This window comes from Macaca fascicularis, chromosome 12, assembly GCF_037993035.2.
Source record: "Macaca fascicularis isolate 582-1 chromosome 12, T2T-MFA8v1.1".
NCBI lineage: Eukaryota > Metazoa > Chordata > Mammalia > Primates > Cercopithecidae > Macaca > Macaca fascicularis.
In genome coordinates, this window is record NC_088386.1 from 125979421 (window position 1) to 126004464 (window position 25044).

The window sequence follows — 25044 nt, forward strand, 5'->3', positions numbered from 1 at the left end:
ACTGCCCAGAACAGACAGCATGTGCTTAGCAAGTTGCTGGGAGAATGAATGGCTCCTCTGAGGACCTCTGCTGTCTTTAGCCTCCCCTGATTGCACTATGTGTCCAGACACCCCAACCTGGTTCCTTAGTCTCAGCAAAAGGAGTGTTTATTTCCTCACCTATAACACAAAAACCTCAGTGCTAGCCCTATTATTGGACGATTATAGGGAAGAGTTTCTAATGTACTCAGGGAAAATACCTGACTTTTTTTTTTTTTTTTTTTTTGAGACAGGGACTTACTCTGTTGCCCAGGCTGGAATGCAGTGGTGCAATCACAGCTCATGGCATCCTCGAACTCCGCAGGCTCAGGTGATCCTCCCACCTCAGTCTCCCAAGTAGCTGGGACTATCACCGGGTGTGGCTAATTTTTGTATTTTTTGTAGACACGTGGTTTCACCATGTTGCCTAAGCTGGTCTCAAACTCCTTGGCTCATGCGATTCACCTGCTTTGGACTCTCAAAGTGCTGGGATTATAGGTGTGAGCCACTGCTCTTGGCCAACATCTGACATTTTTAAAGAACCGTTTTCACCAGAGGAATATGTTCTAGTGATCTATTGCACAATATGGTGACTGTACTTAGTAATAATATATTGTAGATTTTTCAAATTGCTAAATGTAGATTTTAAATGTTCTCATCACAAGTATGTGAGGTGATGGATATGTCAATTAGCCTTATTCAATCATTCTACAATATATACATGTATCAGAACATCACATTTGACTCCACAAATATTTACCATCATCAATTATGACTAAAATAGAAATATTAAAAATGTATTATGTATAATGAGCGAAAAAAAGAACTGTTATCAGGTCCTTCAATCAATGGTTTTTAAACTATGCTTCAGAGGATACAGAAGTGCTTTATGTGTGTATCTGTATAGATATATATTACAAGAAGCAACTTGGGATTTATATGGACAGTAGGTTATTATGTTCACTTTCTCCTATCAAAAGATACATACTTAAACTTATATGTTTTATATATATGTGTGTGTGTGTGTATATATATGTATAACCACATTTACCTATTAGCTAACATTTACTGAGCACTTTGCTTAGTGCTTTATACAAATTATGTCATTTAGCGGTTTCAACAACCATGTAAACTAAGCTCTTCATTATACCCATTTTGCAGATAAGGAAACTGAGGTGTAAGTAGGTTAAATAACTTGCCCAAAGTCATACAGATAATAACAATGAAAAAAGAAAAGCCAGAATTCCAAGCTAACTTTAAACTCTTATGCTAACACATTCATTGTAGCTCTGTACTCAAAAAGAATGTCAAACTGGAGATTCAGTTTATTTAAAATGCAATTGTACAAGTAATTACTCATCTGTGTGAATCACACTACCTGTTGATAAAGGAAATTGTGGCTGGGAATATATTTTGCATAATGGATATGCAGATTGTGGTGCCTGGCAGCCAATATTAACCTCTTCACGGGGGAATGACAACCTAACTGTACTCTAGATTTGCTTCTTAGTCTCTACCTATATGTGTGGTGTATGCTATTTTATGAATTTGAATAGGGCTAAAAGAGTAAATGATTATAAGGCCGGGTGCTGTGGCTCATGCCTGTAATCCCAGCACTTTGGGAGGCCAAGGCGGGCAGATCACCTGAGGTTGGGAGTTTGAGACCAGCCTGACCAATGTGGAGAAACCCCGTCTCTACTAAAAATACAAAATTAGCTGGGCATGGTGGTGCATGCCTGTAATCCCAGCTACCTGGGAGACAGAGGCGGGAGAATTGCTTGAACCCAGGAGGTGGAGGTTGCAGTGAGCCGAGATTGTGCCATTACACTCCAGCCTGGGCAACAAGAGCGAAACTCCATCTCAAAAAAAAAAAAAAGAGCAAATGATTATTAAAGAGTAAATGAATGTTATTGATTTCCTTAGTCTTTGTTTTTTTAATGTTTACTTATCTATTTATGTTTTTTCTTTTCTATTTTCACACAGGAGGCTTTATTATTATTATTTTTATTGAGACAGAGTCTTACTCGGTCAACCAGGCTGGAGTGCAGTGGCGCAATCTTGGCTCACAGCAACCTCTGCCTCCTGGGTTGAAACTATTCTCATACCTAAGCCTGCTGAGGAGCTGGGATTACAGGCATGTGCCACCACACTTGGCTAATTTTTTTTTTTTTTTTCTTGTATTTTTAGTAGAGATGGGGTTTCACCATGTTGGCCAGGCTGGTCTTGAACTCCTGGCCTCAAGTGATCTGCCCGCCTTGGCCTTCCAAAGTGTTGGGATTACAGGCATAAGCTACTGCCCCTGGCCTATTATTTAGTTTATTTCCCACACCACACCGATGTAATTTCCTTAATCTTTGGTCCATTCACTTAAGTCAACATTACTGGCTTCCTTTTCCTCTCCCTCACTGGAGATAGCACTGGCATTTAGAACCAGGCATGGAAATAGAATTTGATTCTATTAGGGAGGCCAAGTATTGTTGCTGGGTGGGCTTCCCCCACTTAAGGCATATTAAAATGTAATGTTAAAATGTATTTCCTGGAGTGTAGGGAGGGGTTGGGGTGAAGTGGGATAGAGGAAACAGAACAGAATGTTTTAATGGGTCTCTTCTCCACAATTAAATCCACTGCCAAGATGTCTTATAAAACATTTAAAATCGAGTTTAAAAAAAGCCACATGCTTACCAGCTGCCACTCCAAAAGTAATGAAGAGATAATGCACGTTTGCAGCGTAGGCACTCAACACCCAGCCCAGGGAATTGACGAGCCCTCCAATGATCGCAGTCTGGCGGCACCCACAGGTGTTAATGAACAAGCCGATGAAAGGGCCTGTCACAGAGCATTGGAAAAGGAATTGACTAAAGGCGCTTCAGTTTCATTCTTTCTCATAAATCTTCATGTGAAGACACATAATAAAATGTTACTAGAGCTGTTAAATGAAACAAAAAGCCCCCATTGCTTTATATGCCAAACATTTTTAGCATGCAAAGATGATTTTAAGTAATTTCATCAGAGAGCAAAGGTTCTAGGTTTTCAAGAAAGGCAGACCTGAAATAAATAGACGTTCATTCTTTCGTCTACAACAAAACCAGTGGTCTAGGAGCTATCTCTAGCCTGTGGATGCGTTTTGTCGATCCCATACAAAGTCTAAAAAATGTCTGGAATTAGTTGCTGATGTTTAAAAATGAAGAGTATTCACAAAAAGTCCAGTGGCAACACAGACTACCTTCCCACAGGACCAAAGTTAGTTGGAGCTGTGCGGTGGCTGAGCCTGTTTGACTGGGACACACCCTTTCCAGTTTGCAGTCTCTATCCTTCCCTCTGGTCTTAAACCTGGCCTCACTTACATTATTTCTTTGGCTTCTTTCAAAATAAAAAAAAATTTCAGTTTTTGACTAAAATAGAAATATTAAAAATGTATTATGTATAATGAGCAAAAAAAAGAACTGTTATCAGGTCCTTCAATCAATGATTTTTAAACTATGCTTCAAAGATACAGAAGTGCTTTATGTGTGTGTGTGTATAGATATACATTACAAGAAGCAACTTGGGGATTTATATGGACAGAAGATTATTATATTCACCTTCTATTGAAAGATATATACTTAAACTTATATGTTTTATATATATATATTACCATATTTATGTATTAGCTAACATTTACTGAGCACTTTGCTAAGTGCTTTATACAAATTATGTCATTTAATGGTTTCAACAACCATGTAAACTAAGCTCTCTTCATTATACCCATTTTGCAGATAAGGAAACTGAGACCAAAAGGGAGTACGGGAAGGGAATCTTCAGAACTCTTGTGCTTCAGGCAGAAAACTAATAGCCTGTTTTCATGAGGATACCCAGATTGAAACCAAGCTGAAAAGAACTAGTTGTCATCACTTCATGCAGACTCCCATCCCTGCTGGTGTGCACAGTCTCTGACCAGACCTATCAGGCTATGGAGATTCGGGAATCCATTTCCATTGTGTAAGTTGTGACAACACTCACAAGAGCACAGTATTTTATGAAATGCATTCTGATTGTTTCCTTTATGCTGACTTTCTAGTTTTGTTCTGTTTTCTTATTTTTGCTTTTGTTTTGATACAGGGTCTCACTGTGTCACCCAAGCTAGAGTTCAGTGGTGTGATCACGGCTCAGTGCAGCCTTGACCTCCCTGGGATCAAGTGATCCTCCCATCTCAGCCTTCTGAGTAGCTGGACCTACAGGCTTGTGCTATCATGTCCTGCTAATTTTGTATTTTTTATAGAGAGAGGGTTTCTCTGTGTTGTTCAGGCTGGTCTAGAATTTCTAGGCTCAAGCGATCTGTCTGCCTTGGCCTCCCAAAGTGCTGGGATTACAGGCTTGAGCCACGGTACCTGGCTGACTTTCTAGTTCTTATTGTCAACCTTCTTTGTTCTCCTCCTGATTTTGTGGTAATTTCTGATGTCACTGGAGCTGAATGCTTATCCTGTGATCAATGATTCCTAGTTCAAATAGGAATCCAGATTTATATGAGCTAGTACTCAATATTCAGTAAGATGGCATATTTTAATCATCATCTTATTGTTGATCATTACTTTACAAAGTTATGAAACCTTATATGCAGAAGAACTATGTTAAAAACTTGTTTAACGGCCGGGCGCGGTGGCTCAAGCCTGTAATCCCAGCACTTTGGGAGGCCGAGACGGGCGGATCACAAGGTCAGGAGATCGAGACCAGCCTGGCTAATACGGTGAAACCCCATCTCTACTAAAAAATACAAAAAACTAGCCGGGTGAGGTGGCGGGCGCCTGTAGTCCCAGCTACTCGGGAGGCTGAGGCAGGAGAATGGCGTAGACCCGGGAGGCGGAGCTTGCAGTGAGCTGAGATGCGGCCACTGCACTCCAGCCTGGGCGACAGAGCGAGACTCCGTCTCAAAAAAAACAAAACAAAACAAAAAAAAACTTGTTTAACTCTAAAGAGCTTCCCTTTTGGCTTAAACTAAAATAAAGTTTCCTTTAAAGTTCTAACTATATTCATGTGTATATTTAGGTAGAGTCTGCTAATGAGTTTATTTTGTCTAGTGGTTTTGTGGGTGCCTAATCCTAAAAACTATCAAGGTAAAGACTTATTAATATAATTAACTCTGCTGCATTACAGGAAATAATTCAGTAAATCAACTTCTTAGAATAGACTTTATATATATATATATATATATATATATATTTTTTTTTTTTTTTTTTTTTTTTTTTTTTTGAGACGGAGTCTCGCTCTGTTGCCCAGGCTGGAGTGCAGTGGCGCGATCTCAGCTCACTGCAAGCTCCGCCTCCCGGGTTTATGCCATTCTCCTGCCTCAGCCTCCCGTGTAGCTGGGACTACAGGCGCCGCCACCTCGCCCGGCTAATTTTTTTTTTTGTATTTTTAGTAGAGAGGGGGTTTCACCGTGTTAGCCAGGATGATCTCGATCTCCTGACCTCAAGATCTGCCTGTCTCGGCCTTCCAAAGTGCTGGGATTACAGGCGTGAGCCACCGCGCCCGGCCTAGACTTAATATATTAAACATACTTTATATAAATGTTATTTGTTATTAAATATGCACATTATAGAAATAATATATAAAATAAATGCATTGATTAAAAATCTAATGGAATGACTGGGGTTAAATGAAATTCACATACCATAAGTTAGACATACTTATTTGATTTCTTCACACATTTTTATTTTTGTTTTTTTAAACCCATGGTTACTTGACTATGCCTAGCTTGGATGAGTGGGTAAAAAACAGAAAAATGCATGACTTGTCAGTTTGCTGTTTATAGCCCTTTGAAAGGTCAGCAGATCACAGTTCAGTAGCACAATCACGTTTTCCACTTCACAGAAAGGGCCCAGAAGCAAATTTTTCTGAGGTGCTTTGTGAAACATTACATTAAAAAGGCGCTTGAGAAAAAAGAAAAAAAAAAAAGGAGAAAATTCCAAACTCTGCAAATATTCATATCTGGAGGAATTTTATAAATTAAATAAAGTATAACTATTTTACTGCTAAAAACATTCACTAAACAGCCAGACACTGTTATCAACTCAATCAACTCTCGCATGCTGGGGCTTCAGTCATTTATGTTTTGCAGATGAGCAAAGCGAGACCCAGAAATGCTGTGACTTCTCCATGGTTATAAAATATATGTACATTGAAAAAAAAACAAAACCACCAAGCTCTTTGACTCTCAGTTCCCTCCCTCCCTCCCTCCCTTCCTTCCTTCTTCCCTCCCTTCCTTCCTTCCTCCCTCCCTCCTTTCCTTCCTTCCTCCCTTTCCTTCCTTTCTTTTTCCTTCTTTCTTTTTTCTCTCTCTTTCTCTTTCTTCCTTTCTTTTCTTTCTTTCTTTCTTTTTTGAGATGGAGTTTCACTCTTGTTGCCCAGGCTGGAATGCAATGGCGCCATTTTGGCTTACTGTAACCTCTGCCTGCTGGGTTCAAGTGATTCTCCTACCTCATCCTCCTGAGTAGCTGGGATTACAGGTGCTCGCCACCATGCCAAGCTAATTTTTTGTGTATGTACATATATATATATATATATATTTTTTTTTTTTTTTTTTTTTTAGACGGAGTTTCGCTCTTTTTGCCCAGGCTGGAGTGCAATGGCGTGATCTCAGCTCACCACAACCTCCGCCTCCCGGGTTCATGTGATTCTCCTGCCCCAGCCTCCCGAGTAGCTGGGATTACAGGCATGCGCCACCACCCCGGCTAATTTTGTATTTTTAATAGAGACGGGGTTTCCCCATGTTGGCCAGGCTGGTCTCGAACTCCTGACCTCAGGTGATCCACCCGCCTTAGCCTCCAAATGTGCTGGGATTACAGGCATGAGCCACTGCGCCAGCTCAGTTTCATTTTCTACACACTGTTTACTGATGGTCCACTAGCATTGCCAAAATCAAACCACCATTTCAAGAAAATAAAAGAAGTTCCCACACAATCTAAGGAGAAGGGGAAATCATACAATTGAGATACAATCCTTTGACCACGACTCACACTTTTATAGAGTAATTCAGTGTTTTGGGATGAGATTATCCAGATTATCTTTTTCATTTTCAGAAGGAATCTGAATCTTGGACCATTTCCCACTGTAATAAAGTGTCCCAGCCGGGTGTGGTGGTTCACACCTGTCATCTCAGCACTTTGGGAGGCCGAGGCGGGTGGATCACGAGGTCAGGAGTTCAAGACCAGCCTGGAACTACAAAAATTAGCCAGGTGCAGTGGCGGGCGCCTGTAATGCCAGCTACTTGGGAGGCTGAGGCAGGAGAATCGCTTGAACCTGGGCAGCAGAGGTTGCAGTAAGCTGAGATTGCGCCACTACACTCCAGCCTGGATGACGGAGTGAGACTTCATCTCAAACAAAAAGTGTCCCATTGCTGTGGGGAACACCCTCAGGAAGTTATATTTTATTGACCCATCCTGGCAGCTGATAGGGGAGAAAAAGCACCGGTGAAGAGAGGAGCAATCACAGGTGAGCCTTGGCAGTGCTGGGGGATGGAAGTAGGTACTTCTTTGAACTCCAGGTCTCTTAGGGTAACCCCTCACCATAGTAAAGAGTTAGGAGCCTCTAAATCAATGACTGTCTGCTTTAGCTGAACAGTGGTGTCGCTTAGGAGCTTAAAAGAAATCCTGATACTTGGAGCCCATCCCTGGTGCAGCCTGGGCACGGGGTGGGGAGCGTAAAGCTCCCCAGGTGGATCTGATGTGCAATCAAGATTGACAATCACTGCTCTAAAGTGATTTAGCAAGTAATCTATCTTGTGTAGCCTGTGGATTCCCCCAACGATAAGGCATCCACCAAGAATTATTCAGAGAGCAATTATCACAAAGGCTGCTATAGATACTGTCAAAGGAAAATACAAACTTGGCACCCCAATTCACTCTGCCAAAAGAAAAAAATTAAGCTGAAAGCTGACTCATGCAAGCAACTGCTTTTCCTTTTATTCCTAAGCAGATAGCCACACAGAAAGGGTTATACAGCTCCACAGGTAGCTGCTCTATGTTCACCTTATTTTATGTCGAAGTGCCGATTTACTGAGTGTGAGATGAATACAAAATTGATGATTCCCTGACCTGCACCTTTTCTCTTGCAACACGTGGATTACTGTACCCTCCCTTTCCCCTCCAGGCCACTTTTCCCCTTTAAATATTGACGTCCTCAAAACCATCTTTGGAGAGAGGCACAGGTAACAGACTGTTTCTATGATCCTGTGTTTATTTCTTTCGGGCATGTCCCTAATCTTGGCAAAATAAACTTCCAGGTTGATTGAGACCAGTCTCAGATATTTTTTGGTTTACAATACAAATGAGGTGGTTACATTTTATTAAAAGTTGGGACCTTCTGCAGGACAGTGGCAAATCCATGCTACTCATTGGGCTGAGGCAGGAGAATCACTTGAACCCAGGAGGCAGAGGTTGCAGTAAGCCGAGATCTTGTCACTGCACTCCAGCCTGGGTGACAGAGCGAGACTCCTTCTCAAAAAAAAAAAAAAGAAGGAAACAATGTATATTTATTACATTTGCCGTATGCAAACCACTGCCCAAGACAGAGGACTTTCAACTACTGTCATGTAAATCATGGATTTTTTGGCTGGGCCCAGTGGCTCATGCCTGTAATTCCAGAACTTTGGGAGGCCAAGGAGGGGAGATCACGAGGTCAGGAGATCGAGACCATCCTGGCTAACAAGGTGAAACCCCATCTCTACTAAAAATACAAAAAATTAGCTGGGCATGGTGGTGGGCGCCTATAGTCCCAGCTACTCAGGAGGCTGAGGCAGGAGAATGGCATAAACCCGGAAGGCGGAGACTGCAGTGAGCCGAGATCTTACCACTGCACTCCAGCCTGGGTGACACAGTGAGACTCCGTCTCAAAAAAAAAAAAAAAAAAAAGAAGGAAACGATGCATATTTATTGAATTTGCCATATGCAAACCACTGCCCAAGAGAGAGGACTTTTAACTGCTGTCATCTAAATCATGGATTTTTTGGCTGGGCCCAGTGGCTAATGCCTGTAATCCCAGAACTTTGGGAGGCCGAGGCGGGCGGATCACGAGGTCAGGAGATCGAGACCATCCTGGCTAACACGGTGAAACCCCGTCTCTACTAAAAATACAAAAAATTAGCCGGGTGTGGTGTCGGGCGCCTGTAGTCCCAGCTATTCGGGAGGCTGATGCGGGAGAATGGTGTGAACCTGGGAGGCAGAGATTGAAGTGAGTTGAAATAGCGTCACTGCACTCCAGCCTGGATGACAGAGACTCCTTCTCAGAAAAAAAAACCAAAAAAACCCCAAAAAACCAAGGACCTTTTTAAATTTAAGAGGTAGCCCAAATGTGCTTACAATGATTAGCACATAAAAACCATTTGTATTATTCATTTCAAGTATGTTTTCAGTTCTCATTTGATGTAATGGCAGGCAGTGTCATAGTGGACACAATTTTGGAGTCCCATAGACCAGGTTTAAAGCCAGCCCTACACTTACTGGCTGTTCAACCTTCAGTAAGTTACTTAATGTCTCCGAGTGTTGCATATTCTTCTTCTGTAACATACAGACAATGGTCTGTCCTCCAGTGTTGTAGGATCAAATGAGATCATGTACATTAACATGCATTTGGCATGCAGTAAGTGCTCAATAAAGGAGAGCTGTTACTGTTGGTTTCTGGCTTGAAAAACTTCCCTGAGGTTGCTCAACAAATCTGCAGCCACCCTGTACCAGGAGGCTTGGGATAATGAACAGTAATTTTAGGTAAATAGATAGAATAAAAGACTTTTCATTTATGTAACTATGAGGCCTGCTGTGTTATGATTTCTGAGACTCAGAGCAAAAAATGTTTATCTGGCAGGCAGCTTTCCCTGTAGAAAGATTAGTCTAAAATCTGAAATTCCACAGTCTGGAATTCGGGGACTCACACAAAATTCTGAACACACAGTTACCTCTCAATTAAATTAAGTGTGACCATCACATTTCACCATGAGTTAGGGATTCTTATTTTGGGAATCATTTTTAAAACCATATTCGATCATTTCAGGACTGGTTTCTGTTGCTTATTTCCATAGGACTTATGAAACATAATATCTAAGACCAACTTAGTGGATGGTTTGGAAAATATTGGGACACTTCATATCCTGGCCTTCTTCTGAGTCTTTTTTTTTGACATTACTGTGTGCGTACACTTCCAAGATTAAATCTACATGTGTTTTGTTTTACCCCTTACGAATATATTTTTAAAAAGGAAAGAAAGCTGGATTTTAAGTGTTATAGAAACACAGTTTTCCTTTACTAAGAAAGTAGAATTACAACTGATGTAAAACTTGAACATGCCCGACGCTGAAATAAACCTACCTGCATGTTTCCTATGACAAATAGTCCTAGTTTAACAAAACAAATGCAGATTTGAAGAAGTCAGTTCAATAATGTTACAGACAAAAATGATTTATGCCACACAACTTGAGAAATAACACTTTGTCCTTGTCGTCTATCATTAGGACTACCATTGTAACTAATATTGGTTGTTTTTTTGTTTGTTTTTGTTTTTGAGACAGTCTCACTCTGTTGCCCAGGCTGGAGTACAGTGGCACTATCTTGGCTCACTGCAACCTCTGCCTCTCGGGTTCAAGTAATTCTCCTACCTCAGCCTCCCCAGTAGCTGGGACTACAGGCATTTGCCACCATGCCTGGCTAATTTTTTGTATTTTTAGTAAAGGCGAGGTTTTACCATGTTGGCCAGGCTGGTCTCAAATTCCTGACTTCAGGTGATCCGCCCGCCTCAGCCTCCCAAAGTGCTGGAATTATAGACGTGAACCGCCACGCCTGGCCTTAATATTGTTTGTATTATCAAAAATAACATTGCTTGGCCGGGTGCGGCAGCTCACACCTGTAATCCCAGCACTTTGGGAGGCCGAGGCAGGCGGATTACGAGGTCAGGAGATCGAGACCACCCTGGCTAACATAGTGAAACCCCGTCTCTACTAAAGAATGCAAAAAATTAGCTGGGCATAGTGGCGAGCGCCTATAGTCCCATCTACTCGGGAGGCTGAGGCAGGAGAATGGCGTGAACCCAGGAGGCGGAGGTTGCAGTGAGCCGAGATTGCGCCACTGCACTCCAGCCTGGGCGACAGAGCGAGACTCTGTCTCAAAAACAAAAACAAAAACAAACAAAAAAACATTGCTCACACCTGTAATCCCAGCACTTTGAGAGGCTGAGGCAGGAGGATCTCTTAAAGCAGGAGTTTGAGATCAACCTGGGCAATATAGCAAGGCCCCATCTCTACAAAAAAGTTTTAAAAATTAGCAGGGCATGGTAGCATATGCCTGTAGTTTTAGTACTCAGGCAGCTGAGGTGAGAGGATTGCTTGAGCCCAGGTGTTCAAGGCTGCAGTGAGTTTTGATTGTGCTACTGCACTCCACCCTGGGCAACAGAGTGACATCCTGTTTCTAAAAAAAGTAAAAAACAACAACAAAAAAAATAAGTTGAATGCCAGCCAAGATCAACAAGTCTCTGAATTGGATTCAATAAATTAATTACTAATTGGAAATCATTGAAAAGCACAGATTCCAATCAGACACACATCGGCCTGGCATACACATACTCGCACAAAACCAAAAACAGATTAGAGGCCATTTATGTTTCCAGGATAAAATATATTATAAATATTTTAAATTCAAACAATTAGATATAAATATATGGCTTTCACCTTCAAGTGAAACAACTGAAAAACATCAGAGTGGTGGTTACCTCAGAGCATTGTTAAGGGAAGGAAATAAAATTAAATGAGATAATGTAAGGGAAAGCCCCTAGTATATAATAGATGCTTATTAAATATTAATTGACAGTAAGAGTTATTTCATTTTCAAACTGAAACACATTAGCCATCATAACATTATATTTATAATAACTTCCCAGGTTTAGTATCTCCAGCTGTATAAGACTTGACTTCATAGATTGCTGTGTGGTTAGGTTTAACTAGAAAATACAACAATAGGTAGTATATATTCAGGAAAACTTGAATCTATGCTCCCATGTTAAACAATTTTTTTAAAAAAAGAAAATGCAGTCAGACACAGTGGCTCAGGCCGGTAATTCCAGGATTTTGGGAGGCCAAGGTGGGCAGATCTGTTAAGGCCAGGATTTCGAGACCAGCCTGGGCCACATGGAGAAACCTCATTTCAAAAGGAAAAAAAAGAAAATACAAGAATATATTGTTATTATTTTCTGTTAGCTATATATCAGTAAGCTTTCTAGAGACAGTTTAAAAGACTTTTCAATAATGAGTGATCAATAATATCTCAAATTGAAAACATCAGAATTCAGGCTGGGCATGGTGGCTCACACCTGTAATCCCAGCAATTTGGGAGGCCAAGGCAGGCGATCACTTGCGGTCAGGAGTTTAAGACCAGCCTGGCCAACATGGTGAAACCTTGTCTTTACTAAAAATACAAAAAATTAACTGGGCGTGGTGGTGGGTGCCTGTAGTCCCAGCTACTAGGGAGGCTGAGAGGCAGGAGAATTGCCTGAACCTGGATGGCAGAGGTTGCAGTGAGCCCAGATTGTGCCACTCTGCTCCAGCCTGGGTGACAAAGCGAGACTCTGTCCAAAAAAAAAAAAAAAAAAAAAAAAAAAAAAAAAAAAAAAAAAATCAGAACTCTGAAATGAGATTGTTACTGGACTTTTATAGTGTTTTATCTAACATTTTTATCTTTAAAAATATTCATGAATGTTAAATAAGCAGATATTTATAATGGTAGATAATGAATTATAATGGTTAGGCAAACAGACTTTGGGGCTAAATAAAATTTTTTAAATGATAGTTTTTTTTGTTTTTTGTTTTTTTGTTGTTTGTTTTTTTGTTTTTTTTTTGTTTTTTGTTTTTTTTTTTTTGAGACGGAGTCTCGCTCTGTAGCCCAGGCTGGAGTGCAGTGGCCGGATCTCAGCTCACTGCAAGCTCCGCCTCCCGGGTTCACGCCATTCTCCGGCCTCAGCCTCCCGAGTAGCTGGGACTACAGGCGCTGCCACCTCGCCCGGCTAGTTTTTTTTTGTATTTCTTAGTAGAGACGGGGTTTCACCGTGTTAGCCAGGATGGTCTCGATCTCCTGCCCTCGTGATCCGCCCATCTCGGCCTCCCAAAGTGCTGGGATTACAGGCTTGAGCCACCGCGCCCGGCCTGTTTTTTTTTTTTTTTTAAAGCCAGTTAAATTTAGCAGTCAGGGGTTGTTTACCAACTTTAGGGACACTAATGTTAATAAATTCTGATAATCCACTACCACTGGACCAGCCAAAATGATGAATTTTTAAAATACTCCAAATGTTTATTTAAACTGTTATATCACACAAGAGACAAGAGGACAAATATTGTATGATTTCACTTACATGAGGTACCTAGAATAGTCAAATTCATAGAGACAGAAAGTAGAGTGGTGGTGGCCAGGGGTGAGGGGAGATAGGAATGGGGAATTTGTGTTTATTGAATAGAGTTTCCGTTTGGGAAGATGAAAAGAAGTTCTGAAGATGGATGGTGGTGATGGTTGTGCAACAATATGAGTGTACTTAATGGGATTCAAAATGCTTACAATGGTAAAATTATTTTTTTTGAAAGGGAGTCTTGCTTTGTCTCCCAGGCTGGTGTGCAATGGCACAACCTTGGCTCACTGCAACCTCCACCTCCCAGGTTCAAGCGATTCTCCTGCTTCAGCCTCCTGAGTAGCTGGGATTACAGGCACACGCCACCACACCTGGCTAACTTTTGTATTTTTAGTAGAGACAGGGTTTTGCCATGTCGGCCAGGCTGATCTCAAACATCTGACCTCAATTGATCTACCCGACTTGGCCTCCCAAAGTGCTGGGATTACAGGTGTGAGCCACTGTGCCTGGCCTAAAATGGTAAATTTTATGTAATGCATATTTTATCACAATTAAAAAATAGTAGCTAGTCACATCCAGTATCAAATGTTACAACAATATAAAACATTACTTACAGTGGGGAATTGTCATTTGATAATGATTCAGTTTTACAACAGGTCACACATGAACATACCCACTATCAAGGTGATGCCCATGCTGAGGGAGCTGACCCACGCGGTCAGGCCACGGCTCTGGTGGAATTCTTCCAGCCATTCCACATTGAGGACACCCAGGGCCATCTGGGAGCCCATGATGAGGATGTGCACAAAGAAAGAGGAGAGCACCATCATCCAAGCCCATCCGCCATCTATGTTTGGGTGGGGCTTAAGTGTCTTTTTGTCTTTGGGGTCATCTTCAAAATCATACCCAATATCTTCATGACTGGTATACATTTTCCAAGATTTTTCTGAAATACATATAACAAATTATTTCATGGAACATCTAAATGAAAAATATCTTCATCTTCTCTGTACAGCTCTACCTCCCCATCATGGTCAAAGTGGCTCCAGTATCACATCTGATATTCAGGTTAATCTTTGTCACCATACAGATTTGAAGACACTCCTTACTGTTTCCCAGGATCAGGTGCTTTTATGAAACCCGTTTCATCTTATAGCCATCACATATGTAGGTATTACAATCTTGGGAATAGATTCAGAGAAGTAAGGTGATTTTCTAAGGCCTGTATTTAGTGTGGTCAGTTGGGAAACTAGGATTTGACCCCAGTTAGTCCTGACTCCAAACCCCATACCCTGTCTCCCTTACAGAGATGGATACTGACAGGTGACAAGAAAGATGTCAGAGAAGGAACATCTGGCTTCCGGCAGCCTTTTAGGGTAGCTTCACCTTGGTGGGGCCCCTAGCAGAGGATCTGGTTCTTAGTTTTTGTGGGTGCAAATGTTAATTTGTTAATTTGCATCCAGAGTGGATTAGCCTCAGGGGGTCTGGCTCATGCTAACCCAACTCAGGAGAGACTGATAAGGCCAATTGATTACAATGAAAGACACAGCTTTCTAATAATGGTGGTACTTATGTCTCATTATACAAGACACATACTTTACCCTCCTCCACCCACCCCCATTCCTAATATTTACATGGAGAACTTAATTAGTTACTAGAAAATTACTTCAAAAATAGGGTATCAGACTAAAGGAGTTTGAATAGATACTATGGTGACATACAGGTCACCAGGTGAGGTTACCAGGTAGGCAGGGGCTAGATCATGCAGGGCCCTTGTGAGTCAAATAAGGAGCTTATAGTTTATCTTGTACATAATGAACAGCCATTGGCTGAATTTACATCAGGAGGAGACATAATGAGATGGGTACTTTGCATAGATCTATCTCTCAAGATGTTTGAATGAGAGGAGGGAGGCTAGATGGAGCTAGAGGATGCTAGCTCCTCTTTTGTTTGTTTGAGACAGGGTCTCGCTCTGTCACCCAGGCTGGAGTGCAGTGGTGTGATCATAGCTTACTGAGGTCTTGAACTCCTAGACTCAGGGTATCTCCCACTTCAGCCTCCTGAATAACTGGGACTACAGGTACATGCCACCATGCCTCACTAATTTTCTTATGTATATATGTATGTATGTATGTAGAGACAGGATGTCACTATGTTGCCCAGGCTGGTCTCGAACTCCTGGCTTCAAGCGATCCTCCTGCCTCAGCCTCCCAAAATGCTGGTATTACAGGTGTGAGCCACTGTGCCTGGCCTGTTTCATTTTTCATGAGTTTTTTTTTTTTTTGGATGAGAATTAAGTGTGTGTACAAAGACAGGATAAGGAGCAGGAGTTACGGGTGGAGAGACAGAGATATGATGATGATAATGACTAATCTTGGAGATGGTGAAACCGATTGGTCTTGATTAGGAAGAGAGACCCATCCTCTGAGTCTGGAGGAAGGAGCGGGTGGATGGACCTATGATGGTAAGTAGTGGGATGGAAAGTCACATCTGATGGTTTAATTTCTTTGGTGAAGCAGGAAGTTAGGTTATAGGCTGAGAATGAGGAGGGCGGAGGTTGTGTAGGAACCTTAATGCTCAAAATAATGGAAGAGACTGTTGCCTACAACGAGTGGAAATGATTGCTGGGCAGTTTCAAAGGTCAGGTTGAGCCCTGCAGGGTCCCACTACCCAGCTATGGCCATGGAGCACCAAGGACAGAGCCAGGGAGCACTCTGCCCCGGAGCTTGCAATAAGCTGGAGGACTTAAAAACAACAAACAGCTAAAAGTTGGTCTGCTTTCTAAATCATCACTACATGCCAGCAATTCTAGACAATTACACTGAAAAAAATGTTTAGCTGGTCTAAGTTCCAATTATGTTGAGTTTTAATTATGTATGTGTATGCTTCAAATTAGCCAGTTTTCATTTCTCATCCTTTTGTAAACATTGTATTCTACATGGAAGTTATTTCAAGAACTCCTGGTTTTACAGTTGACCCTGGCACGTGTGTAGCGCCAGCTACACACATTAGTTGGGAGAGGAAGCTCCTAAGAGTTCAGAATTGTTGGTAAAACGATACCCACTTGGCAAAATCCACACCCACAACCCCTGTGGCATTATGTGTTCCCGCCTTTCTCAGAACACTCTAGGTAAACTGTGCCAGCACAATTATTGTCCAGGAAAAGAACCAGATCTCGAGTCACTTCACTTCTGTCACTCTATGTACTCACTTGGAGATTCTAATTTACAATTTAAAATAGTGAAACAGTGAAGACTGTGAGGTACAAAACCTTGGTTTGGAAAGTTACATTTTAAATTAATACTTGAAATGTTTTCTCAATTTGAACAATATCTTTTTTTTTTTTTTTTTTTTTTTTTGAGACAGAGTGTTGCTCTGTCACCCAGGCTGGAGGGCAGTGGCATAATCTTGACTCACTGCAACCTCTGCATCCTGGGTTCAAGCAATTCTCGTGCTTCAGCCTCCTGAGTAGCTGGGACTATAGGCATGTGCCACCGACACCTGGCTAATTTTTGTATTTTTATTAGAGACAGGGTTTCGCCATGATGGCCAGGCTGGTCTTGAACTCCTGACCTCAAGTGATCCTCCTGTCTGGGCTTTCAAAGTGCTGGGATTACAGGCGTGAAACACTGCACCCGGCTCAATATCTTTAAAATTGAAATATATTCTTCTTTTAAACAGAAGAACAATAACATAATGAGTATTACTGACCATTACATGATTATTACTGAAAATCATTTTGTTGCCGTGGCGGAGGGTGATGTAAAAAACGATCCATTCTGGGTGTCAAAGTCACTAAGAAGTCTCGAATTGTAGGGCTCTTCTCAGGAGTGTTCTGATGTGGACGGGTAGGAGAGAGGAGCAGATTGTGGCAAATTGCGCAGTGCCTACAGCCTCTTTCTATCCACACCTGAGTTAAGAAGTTTTTGTTTGTTTTTACCTTTTTTTTTTGAGACAGGGTCTTGTTCTGTCACCCAGGCTGGAGTGCAGTGGTGTAATCTTAGCGCACTGCAGCCCTGAACTAGCAGGTTCCAGTGATCCTTCTGCCTCAGCCTCCCGAGTAGCAGGTACTACCTGCACATACCACCACAACTGGCTAATTTAAAACTTTTTTGTAGAAGTGGACTTTCACTATGTTGCCCAGCCTAGTCTCAAGCAATCCTCCTGCTTTGCAATCCCAAAGTGCTCGATTACTTTACCTTTTTAAAGGGTATGTTTCCCCAAAACCCTAAAATACTCTGACCCCTTAGAGGAAAAGTTTGCTGACCCCTGGACTAGAGCATTGGTTCTGGCTAAGGGTTTATTGGGGGAAAAATGAGTGTAGGGGAACCAAGGGTACCAGTGGAAGAGCAACTTAGTGGATCTGTCTGGGGTTCATCTTCTTTCTTTCTGTCACACCTTGTTCTCATTATTATTTTTACCTTTTAAGTTATTCCATCCCTCAACAGCTGTCCAGTCCTCAGCCACTACAGCACCTACGTGCAGTGCTGCTTTTGGCCTGGGTCCTTCCTCCTTCACACATCTCGCTACCTGCCATTATCCAGATTGCTGGGAGTGATAAAATGTTTATCTCAGAAGCCGATTTCCAGGCCGGGTGCAGTGGCTCACGCCTGTAATCCCAACACTTTGGGAGGCTGAGGTGGGTGGATCACCTGAGGTCAGGAGTTCGAGACCAGCCTGGCCAACATGGTGAAACCCCGTCTCTACTGAAAAGAGAAAAATTAGTTGGGTATGGTGGCAGGTGCCTAAAATCCCAGCCACTCGGGAGGCTGAGGTAGGAGAATTGCTTGAAGCTGTGGGAGCGAAGGTTGCAGTAGTGAGGCGAGATCACGTCGCTGCACTCCAGCCTGGGTTAAAGAGCGAAACTCCGTCTCAAAACAAAATAAAACAAAGCAAAAGCCAATTTCTTCATCCCTTCAAGTTATCATTAGGATGGAGTCCCTTTAGCACCTTCTCCCAGCTATTGTGTGTGATTTTCTCTCCTTCCCCTCCTCTCTCCTTCCAGCCTCCTCACCCTCTTCTGCTCATCCTTCAAGATTCAGCTAATTTTTAATAGCGAAACCCTGAAACAGTGAAAAAAGACCCTGAAAACATCTTTATTATTCCAACATCAGAATATTTGTTAAATCAATCGATTGTAGCATAGCTAGGCAATGTAGGTCTGTCATCAATAATAAAGTTCACACTTCAGTGTGACCCTCTACATTTTCAAAGAGCCCTAGACAGCTTTATTTTTGACATATGTAATAATCTCTTTGTTATTTCTACCAAGACATGTATCCATAGGAAAAAAGACTGGAGCAAAACGAAGAAAAATGTTGATGGAGATTATTCTTTGAACGATGGTCTTACCAGGAATTTCCCCCTTCTTTCTACATATCTTAGTGGTGAGAAATTTCCTCAATATGCCAGGTGTGGTGGCTCATGCCTGTAATCCCAGCAATCTGGGAAGCTGAGGCAGGAGGATTAGTTGAGCTCAGGAGTTTAAGACCAGCGTGGACAACAGTGAGACCTCATCTCCGGAAATAAAAATTAGCCAGGCACATGTGGTGACGCATGCTTGTGGTTCCAGCTATCTGGAGGCAGAGGTGGGAGAATTGCTTGAGTTTGGGAAGTTGAGGCTGCAGTGAGTCGTGATCATGCCACTGCACTACAGCCTGGGAGACAAAGTGAGACCCTGTCTCAAAAAAAAAAAAAAAAAAAAAAATCCTTAATAGATACATATTACCTGTATTATAAGAAAATAAAAGCCTATCTCTTAAATATTGTCTGGATCAGCCTCTTACCTCCAGGTAAATTAGTGGCTGACTTGTAAAAGAGAAAACAAAACAAGATGACCTCTATTGGGAAGTCTTCCGGTCTGTCTTGGGTTTCAGGCATGTGTGTGTGTGTGTCTGTCTGTCTGTCTGTGTGTCTGTGTGTGTCTGTCACCCTCCCAGTGTCTGAGCCTGCTTGGAGCTAGAAAGGGATGGGGCAGCCCTTGCTCTCCAAAGCTCACAGCGCAGGGCAGAGTTGCACTGTCAAAGGGCCAGTGGATGAGCCCAAAGAGGGTTCAGAGGGGATGGCTGGTGGTTGTGTTCCCTCTGCCTCTGTTATGTGCAGAATCCTGAGGAGCCAGAAAAAGGGAAACCAGGCAGCTTGACACAAGGTGTGAATGGCTCATAGAAGTATCATTTTGCTAACCATGGGACAATGCTCAGCTGTGTTGAATATGATGAAACAACAACACATGGCGTTTTCCTGAAGTTCATTTACAACAAGAAAGGCTTTGAAGTAATACAAATTTAAAAGTTAGAGTTTTTTAGGCCGGGTGCCATGGCTCATGCCTGTAATCCCAGCACTTTGGGAGGCCGAGGTAGGCAGATCACCTGAGGTTGGGAGTGTGAGACCAACCTGACCAACATGGAGAAACCCTGTCTCTACTAAAAATACAAAATTAGTCGGGTGTGGTGGCTCATGCCTTTAATCTCAGCTACTCGGGAGGCTGAGGCAGGAGAATCGCTTGCACCCAGGAAGCAGAGGTTGTAATGAGTCAAGATCGCGCCATTGCGCTCCAGCCTGGGCAACAAGAGCGAAACTCCATCCAAAACTAACGAATAACAATAACAAAAATACAAAAGTTATAGTTTTTCAGCCCATGGGTCGAAATATTAAGCACTTTTCTAAATCAATATTAAGAACTTGGCCGGGCGCGGTGGCTCAAGCCTGTAATCCCAGCACTTTGGGAGGCCGAGACGGGCGGATCAGGAGGTCAGGAGATCGAGACCATCCTGGCTAACACGGTGAAACCCCGTCTCTACTAAAAAATACAAAAAACTAGCCGGGCGAGGTGGCGGGCGCCTGTAGTCCCAGCTACTCGGGAGGCTGAGGCAGGAGAATGGCGGGAACCCGGGAGGCGGAGCTTGCAGTGAGCTGAGATCCGGCCACAGCACTCCAGCCTGGGCGACAGAGCGAGACTCTGTCTCAAAAAAAAAAAAAAAAAAAAAAAAAAAGAACTTTATATTCTTACTGAATTATTTATGGGTGAAGAGATGTAGGTACCATCAAACTGCTCTTGATATTCCCAGTTTGTTCATAAATAAGTGACACTGAATAGCATTTAATGGACAAATTTTATTCAAGAGGCACAAGGGTGCATGTAGAATATAGTGTCAAATGCAGAGCAGTGGCAGCAGGCAGGGGTGGGGCAAAAAGTTCTTTTATTTTTTTGAGACGAAGTCTTACTCTGTTGCCCAGGCTGGAGTGCAGTGGCACGATCTCGGCTCATTGCAACCTCTACCTTCCAGGTTTAAGTGATTTTCCTGCCTCAGACTCCTGAGTAGCTGGGACTACAGATGCACACCACCATGCCAGAAAATTTTTGTATTTTTGTAGAGATGGGGTTTCACCATGTTCGTCAGGCTGGTCTTGAACTCCTAACCTCAAGTGATCCACCTGCCTTGGCCTCTCAAAGTGCTGGGATTACAGGCGTGAGCCAGCATGCCTGGCCCAAAAAGTTCTTTTGGATCCTCAAGAGGCCCCTGTAGATCTGCTAAGCAGTGGAGTCATTTGTATTTCACACTGAAATCTCTCCAAAAGTAATTACTGTTTTAACTATTCAGTAATAGTTAACTTCTTTTCCAACTAGTTAATGAAAACAAAAGACAACAGAAAAACAAATGTTTATCCTTCCAACTCCAAGATTGCTTTTAGCATTCATATAATTATATGCATATATAATTATATATGTATTTATATAAGATATAAGAATAATTTTAATATTATAATCCTACTCCACACCTGGCGAGAGGGAGAACTTAGAGGGTGTATCTGTACCCCCAGGCTCCATATCCTTGTCCACTGTAGGGCCTTCGAGCTCCCTTACATTTTCTATATCCTGACATACATGTAGAAGGACAATATGCATGTGGCACACTGACGCAGTGAATGTGGGGCTTCTACTAAGGATTAATATGTAAAATGTGACAGAACATGCTGGCTCACGCCTGTAATCACAGCACTTTGGGAGGCTGAGGGGGTTGCATCACTTGAGATCAGGAGTCTGAGACCAGCCTGGCCAACATGGTGAAACCCCTTCTCTACTAAAAATACAAAACTAGCCAGTGTGGTGGTGTGCACCTATAGTCCCAGCTATTCGGGAGGCTGAGGCAGGAGAATTGCTTGAACCTGGGAGATGGAGGTTGCAGTGAGCTGAGATGGCGCCACTGCACTCTAGCCTGGATGACAGGAGACTCTGCCTCAAGAAAAAAAAAAAAAGTAAACGGTAACCCACTCTAAACAAGCTTGCTATTGGAAGCTTGGCAAAAAATACTAGGGCCTCGTTCTGAAGAGGGTGAAATAAGAAAATGGGAAGATTACGGGAGCAATAGTCAGCCTTCCATTCTCCCCAAATGAGTTCATAGACGATGAAAAAGAAATTGTAAATGGGGGGTAACATATGTAGGCTATGAAATTGGGTCAGCTACATATTTACATGATAATAGGCAGAAATGAAAGTAACAGATCCTTCTAGGGTGTATCAGATATTAGAACAAAATTAAATTTTCTACAGCTGTGTACAAAGTTTTTTTGTTTTTTTTTTGAGACAGAGTCTTGCTCTGTCGCCCAGGCTGGGGTGCAGTGGCCGGATCTCAGCTCACTGCAAGCTCCGCCTCCCGGGTTTAGACCATTCTCCTGCCTCAGCCTCCCGAGTAGCTGGGACTACAGGCGCCCGCCACCTCGCCCGGCTAGTTTTTTGTATTTTTTTTTTTTTTAGTAGAGACGAGGTTTCACCGTGTTAGCCAGGATGGTCTCGATCTCCTGACCTCGTGATCCGCCCGTCTCGGCCTCCCAAAGTGCTGGGATTACAGGCTTGAGCCACCGCGCCCGGCCAGCTGTGTACAAAGTTTTACAAGCAAGTCTTTTTTTTTTCTTTTCTTTTCTTTTTGACGGAGTATGGCTTTGTCGCCCAGGCTGGAGTGCACTGGTGAGATCTTGGCTCACTGCAACCTCTGCTTCCCGAGTTCAAGCGATTCTCCTGTCTCAGCCTCCTGAGTAGCTGGGACTACAGGTGTGTGCCACCGCACCTGGCTAATTTTTGTATCTTTAGTAGAGAAGGGGTTTCGCCATGTTAGCCAGGCTGGTCTCGAACTCCTGACCTCGGATGATCCACCCGCCTCGGCCTCCCAAAGTGCTGGGATTACAGGCGTGAGCCACCGCGCAGGGCCAAGTCATTCATTTTTAATTTGGCTATTGTTATTATATTGCATGTGGTGAGCTCATCACACATAAGGAAAGCGGGAAGCACCAAGCTAAAATCAAAATTACCGTCTCCCCCAAAGTTACGCAGAGCGTGGTGGTAGCGGCTCTGCATCCCATGCAGGTGAGTGCGGGGTTCACCCTTAATTCGGCTCTGCAGGCACTTCCGCGCTCTCCACCTGGTGTGTACAGGGCATTCGGGGCCTTTAGAGGGCGCACTTGCAGCCAGCAGGCTGAAGAGGCTGCCGCGGAGAAGGCTGGGGAGCTGAGCTGGTGCAGAGACAGCCCAGGAGAAAAACAGAACCAAAAAAATCACACAGAATAAGGAGGACTCAACACATACATGCTTCTGGGTCACGGACTGTGCTTGGTGGCTTCTCCAACGCGATCCAGTCCAATTGGCATAAATGTCCCCATTTTACAGATGAAGAATCTGAGCCATCAAATGGGAGCAATGAAGCTTAGAGGGGTTAAACTAGCAGGCGGTGGAAACCAAATCGGAAATCAGGCCTGCAGGATCCCAAGCCTGTTTTACCTCCTCCCACCCCCAACACTCCCTCTCTCCCCTTTCCTCTTTCTCTCGTCTCTCTCTCTCACACACACAGACCCAGCCGCACACGCACGCACACGCAAACAAAGAAGCCAGACAAGGCAAAGGAGAATCTCTCTAATCCCCAATAATGGCCCTCGGTCATCCTTGTTAATAAGCCCGAATCAACTTTTCCTCAGGCAAAACACGGCTTAATTGGAAAGCAGAGTTGAGCTCCTAAAACATCGTCATGGTCTTGGCAGCGTTTAGCCCCGAAATGGCCGTCCCCGGTCCCTCACCCCATTTCAGCCTCTCTTGAGGAGCCTCGATCAGAAGCGCTAAGGGGGCCCAGCCTCTGCGCGCCCTGGGCGTGGGATCGTGCCCGCGGGGTACGGCCTCCGCGCCCCACCCTCCGAGCTCCCTCCCCCACCAGCGCTTGGTGCTCCCCCTCCCTCGGCACCCCGAGATCAGTCCCCGCTTCGGGCACCCCGCATCCCTCGGCGCGTTCGGAAGCCAGCAGCCCCGCGGGGAAGCCGGGCAGGCTGCAGCACCACAGCCTGTGCAGAGAGGCATCCGCAACCCCCGATGTCTCTAGGCGCAGCCCGGGGTCCTCCGCTCTGCGCCTCATCACTGTCCAGTTCGAGTTCCAAACGGCCTGGAGAGCAGACGGGCAGCGAGGCTGGGCTCCGGGCAGAGAGCGCCTCTCCAGCCAGACGGGGGTGCCCTGGATGACGCTTGCGGGGTCCCGGCCGGCTTGAGCAGCAAGGCGCGCGTCCCCAAGCTCCGCCTGGCGGTCTGCCCTGAACCGCCGGTTACCCTGCCCGCCCGCAGTTCCCGAGCCCCCGCGGCGGCCTTTGCACTACCACCCGCCCCGGCACAGCCTCGCCCTCCACCGCCCGGGCAGCCTTTCCGGAGCCTGCCTTGGGCTGGGGCCGGCCCTTCCCGGAGGTTCCTGGGGTGCAGCGGCCATCCGAAACCAGGCTCCGATGCCCCCAGCGCCGCTCCATTCCCCAGGCCCACGGCGCGCGCGGCCTCGGATACTCACCGCCCGAGGCCCGCTGGGCTGCGGCCTCACTCGGCTCCACGCCCGGATCCTCGAACTTGCTGCTCTGCTTCGAGCCCCCTGAGCTGCTGGGTGTAGAGATTTGTTGCAATGTCGCCTATCATCCTGGAGATGCGGGTGCCTGCGGCTCAGCTCTCCGCCGGGCTCGGTGCGCTCTGTGCCGGGCTCCCGGGGTCTTCCGCCGCTCGCTGCCAGGCCAGATGAGCGTTTGGTGGAGCTGAAAGCTCGACGCCGCAGTCCAGGTGGCTTTAATAAGGGTGCGTTTGGAGGTGTCCAAACCTAACCTGGGCTTCCTTCCAATCGGAGCAATTTCAAATCTTCATGCTCGTTCATTCCTATACCGGCTAATTCTGGTTTGGCAGGGAAAAAAAAAATGTAGTCACCTCACATGCACACTCTTGTGGCCGGTTGAAGTTTATAGCTTTGGCTGAGTTTCCGCTAAGGCGCTGCACATTTATCACTGGAGGAAAGGTCCTGAAACCTAATCCAGGATGCAAGTGAGACTAGCAGTAGCCTCCATTTCTCTGAGATGCTAGAGAAGGGATGAAACAGACCCTTACTGCAATATTTTTGGCCAGAGAGGACTCAAAGTCCCTTACTCTCTCTCTTTTAGAGATATGGGTTTCACTACATTGCCAGGCTGGTCTCCAACACTTGGACTCAAGGGATCCTCTGACCTTGGCCTTCCAAAGTGCTGGGATCACAAGCTGAGCCACCGTGACCAGTCAGTCCCTCATTCTTGGTTCCACCTCTGGGTCCCACCTCTCCTTGCTCTTTCTGCACGTCCATTACCTACTTTCGTGGGCACCAGGCACAACTTTATCTCAATGTCTCCCTACCTCATTCC

General features: G+C 44.2%; 1 protein-coding gene across 4 annotated transcripts in view; it reads right to left on the bottom strand.

The window, feature by feature from the left end:
- SLC16A14 (solute carrier family 16 member 14) overlaps window positions 1–24549 on the bottom strand; it is a 41443-nt gene extending 16894 nt beyond the window's left edge. For 2 of the 4 annotated variants that reach the window (XM_045367847.3, XM_005574532.5), the window contains exons 1-3: window positions 24180–24549; window positions 14042–14314; window positions 2701–2844 (exon numbers count right to left, since the gene is read on the bottom strand). In XM_045367847.3, coding sequence (XP_045223782.1) covers window positions 2701–2844; window positions 14042–14300 — 403 coding nt within the window. In that variant the 5' untranslated portion in view covers window positions 14301–14314; window positions 24180–24549. Of the gene's footprint in view, window positions 1–2700; window positions 2845–13982; window positions 14315–24179 lie in introns of all 4 variants that reach the window. The other 2 variants (XM_065526199.2, XM_074010404.1) reach the window with 2 other exon arrangements.
- Window positions 24550–25044: the final 495 nt, after the last annotated feature.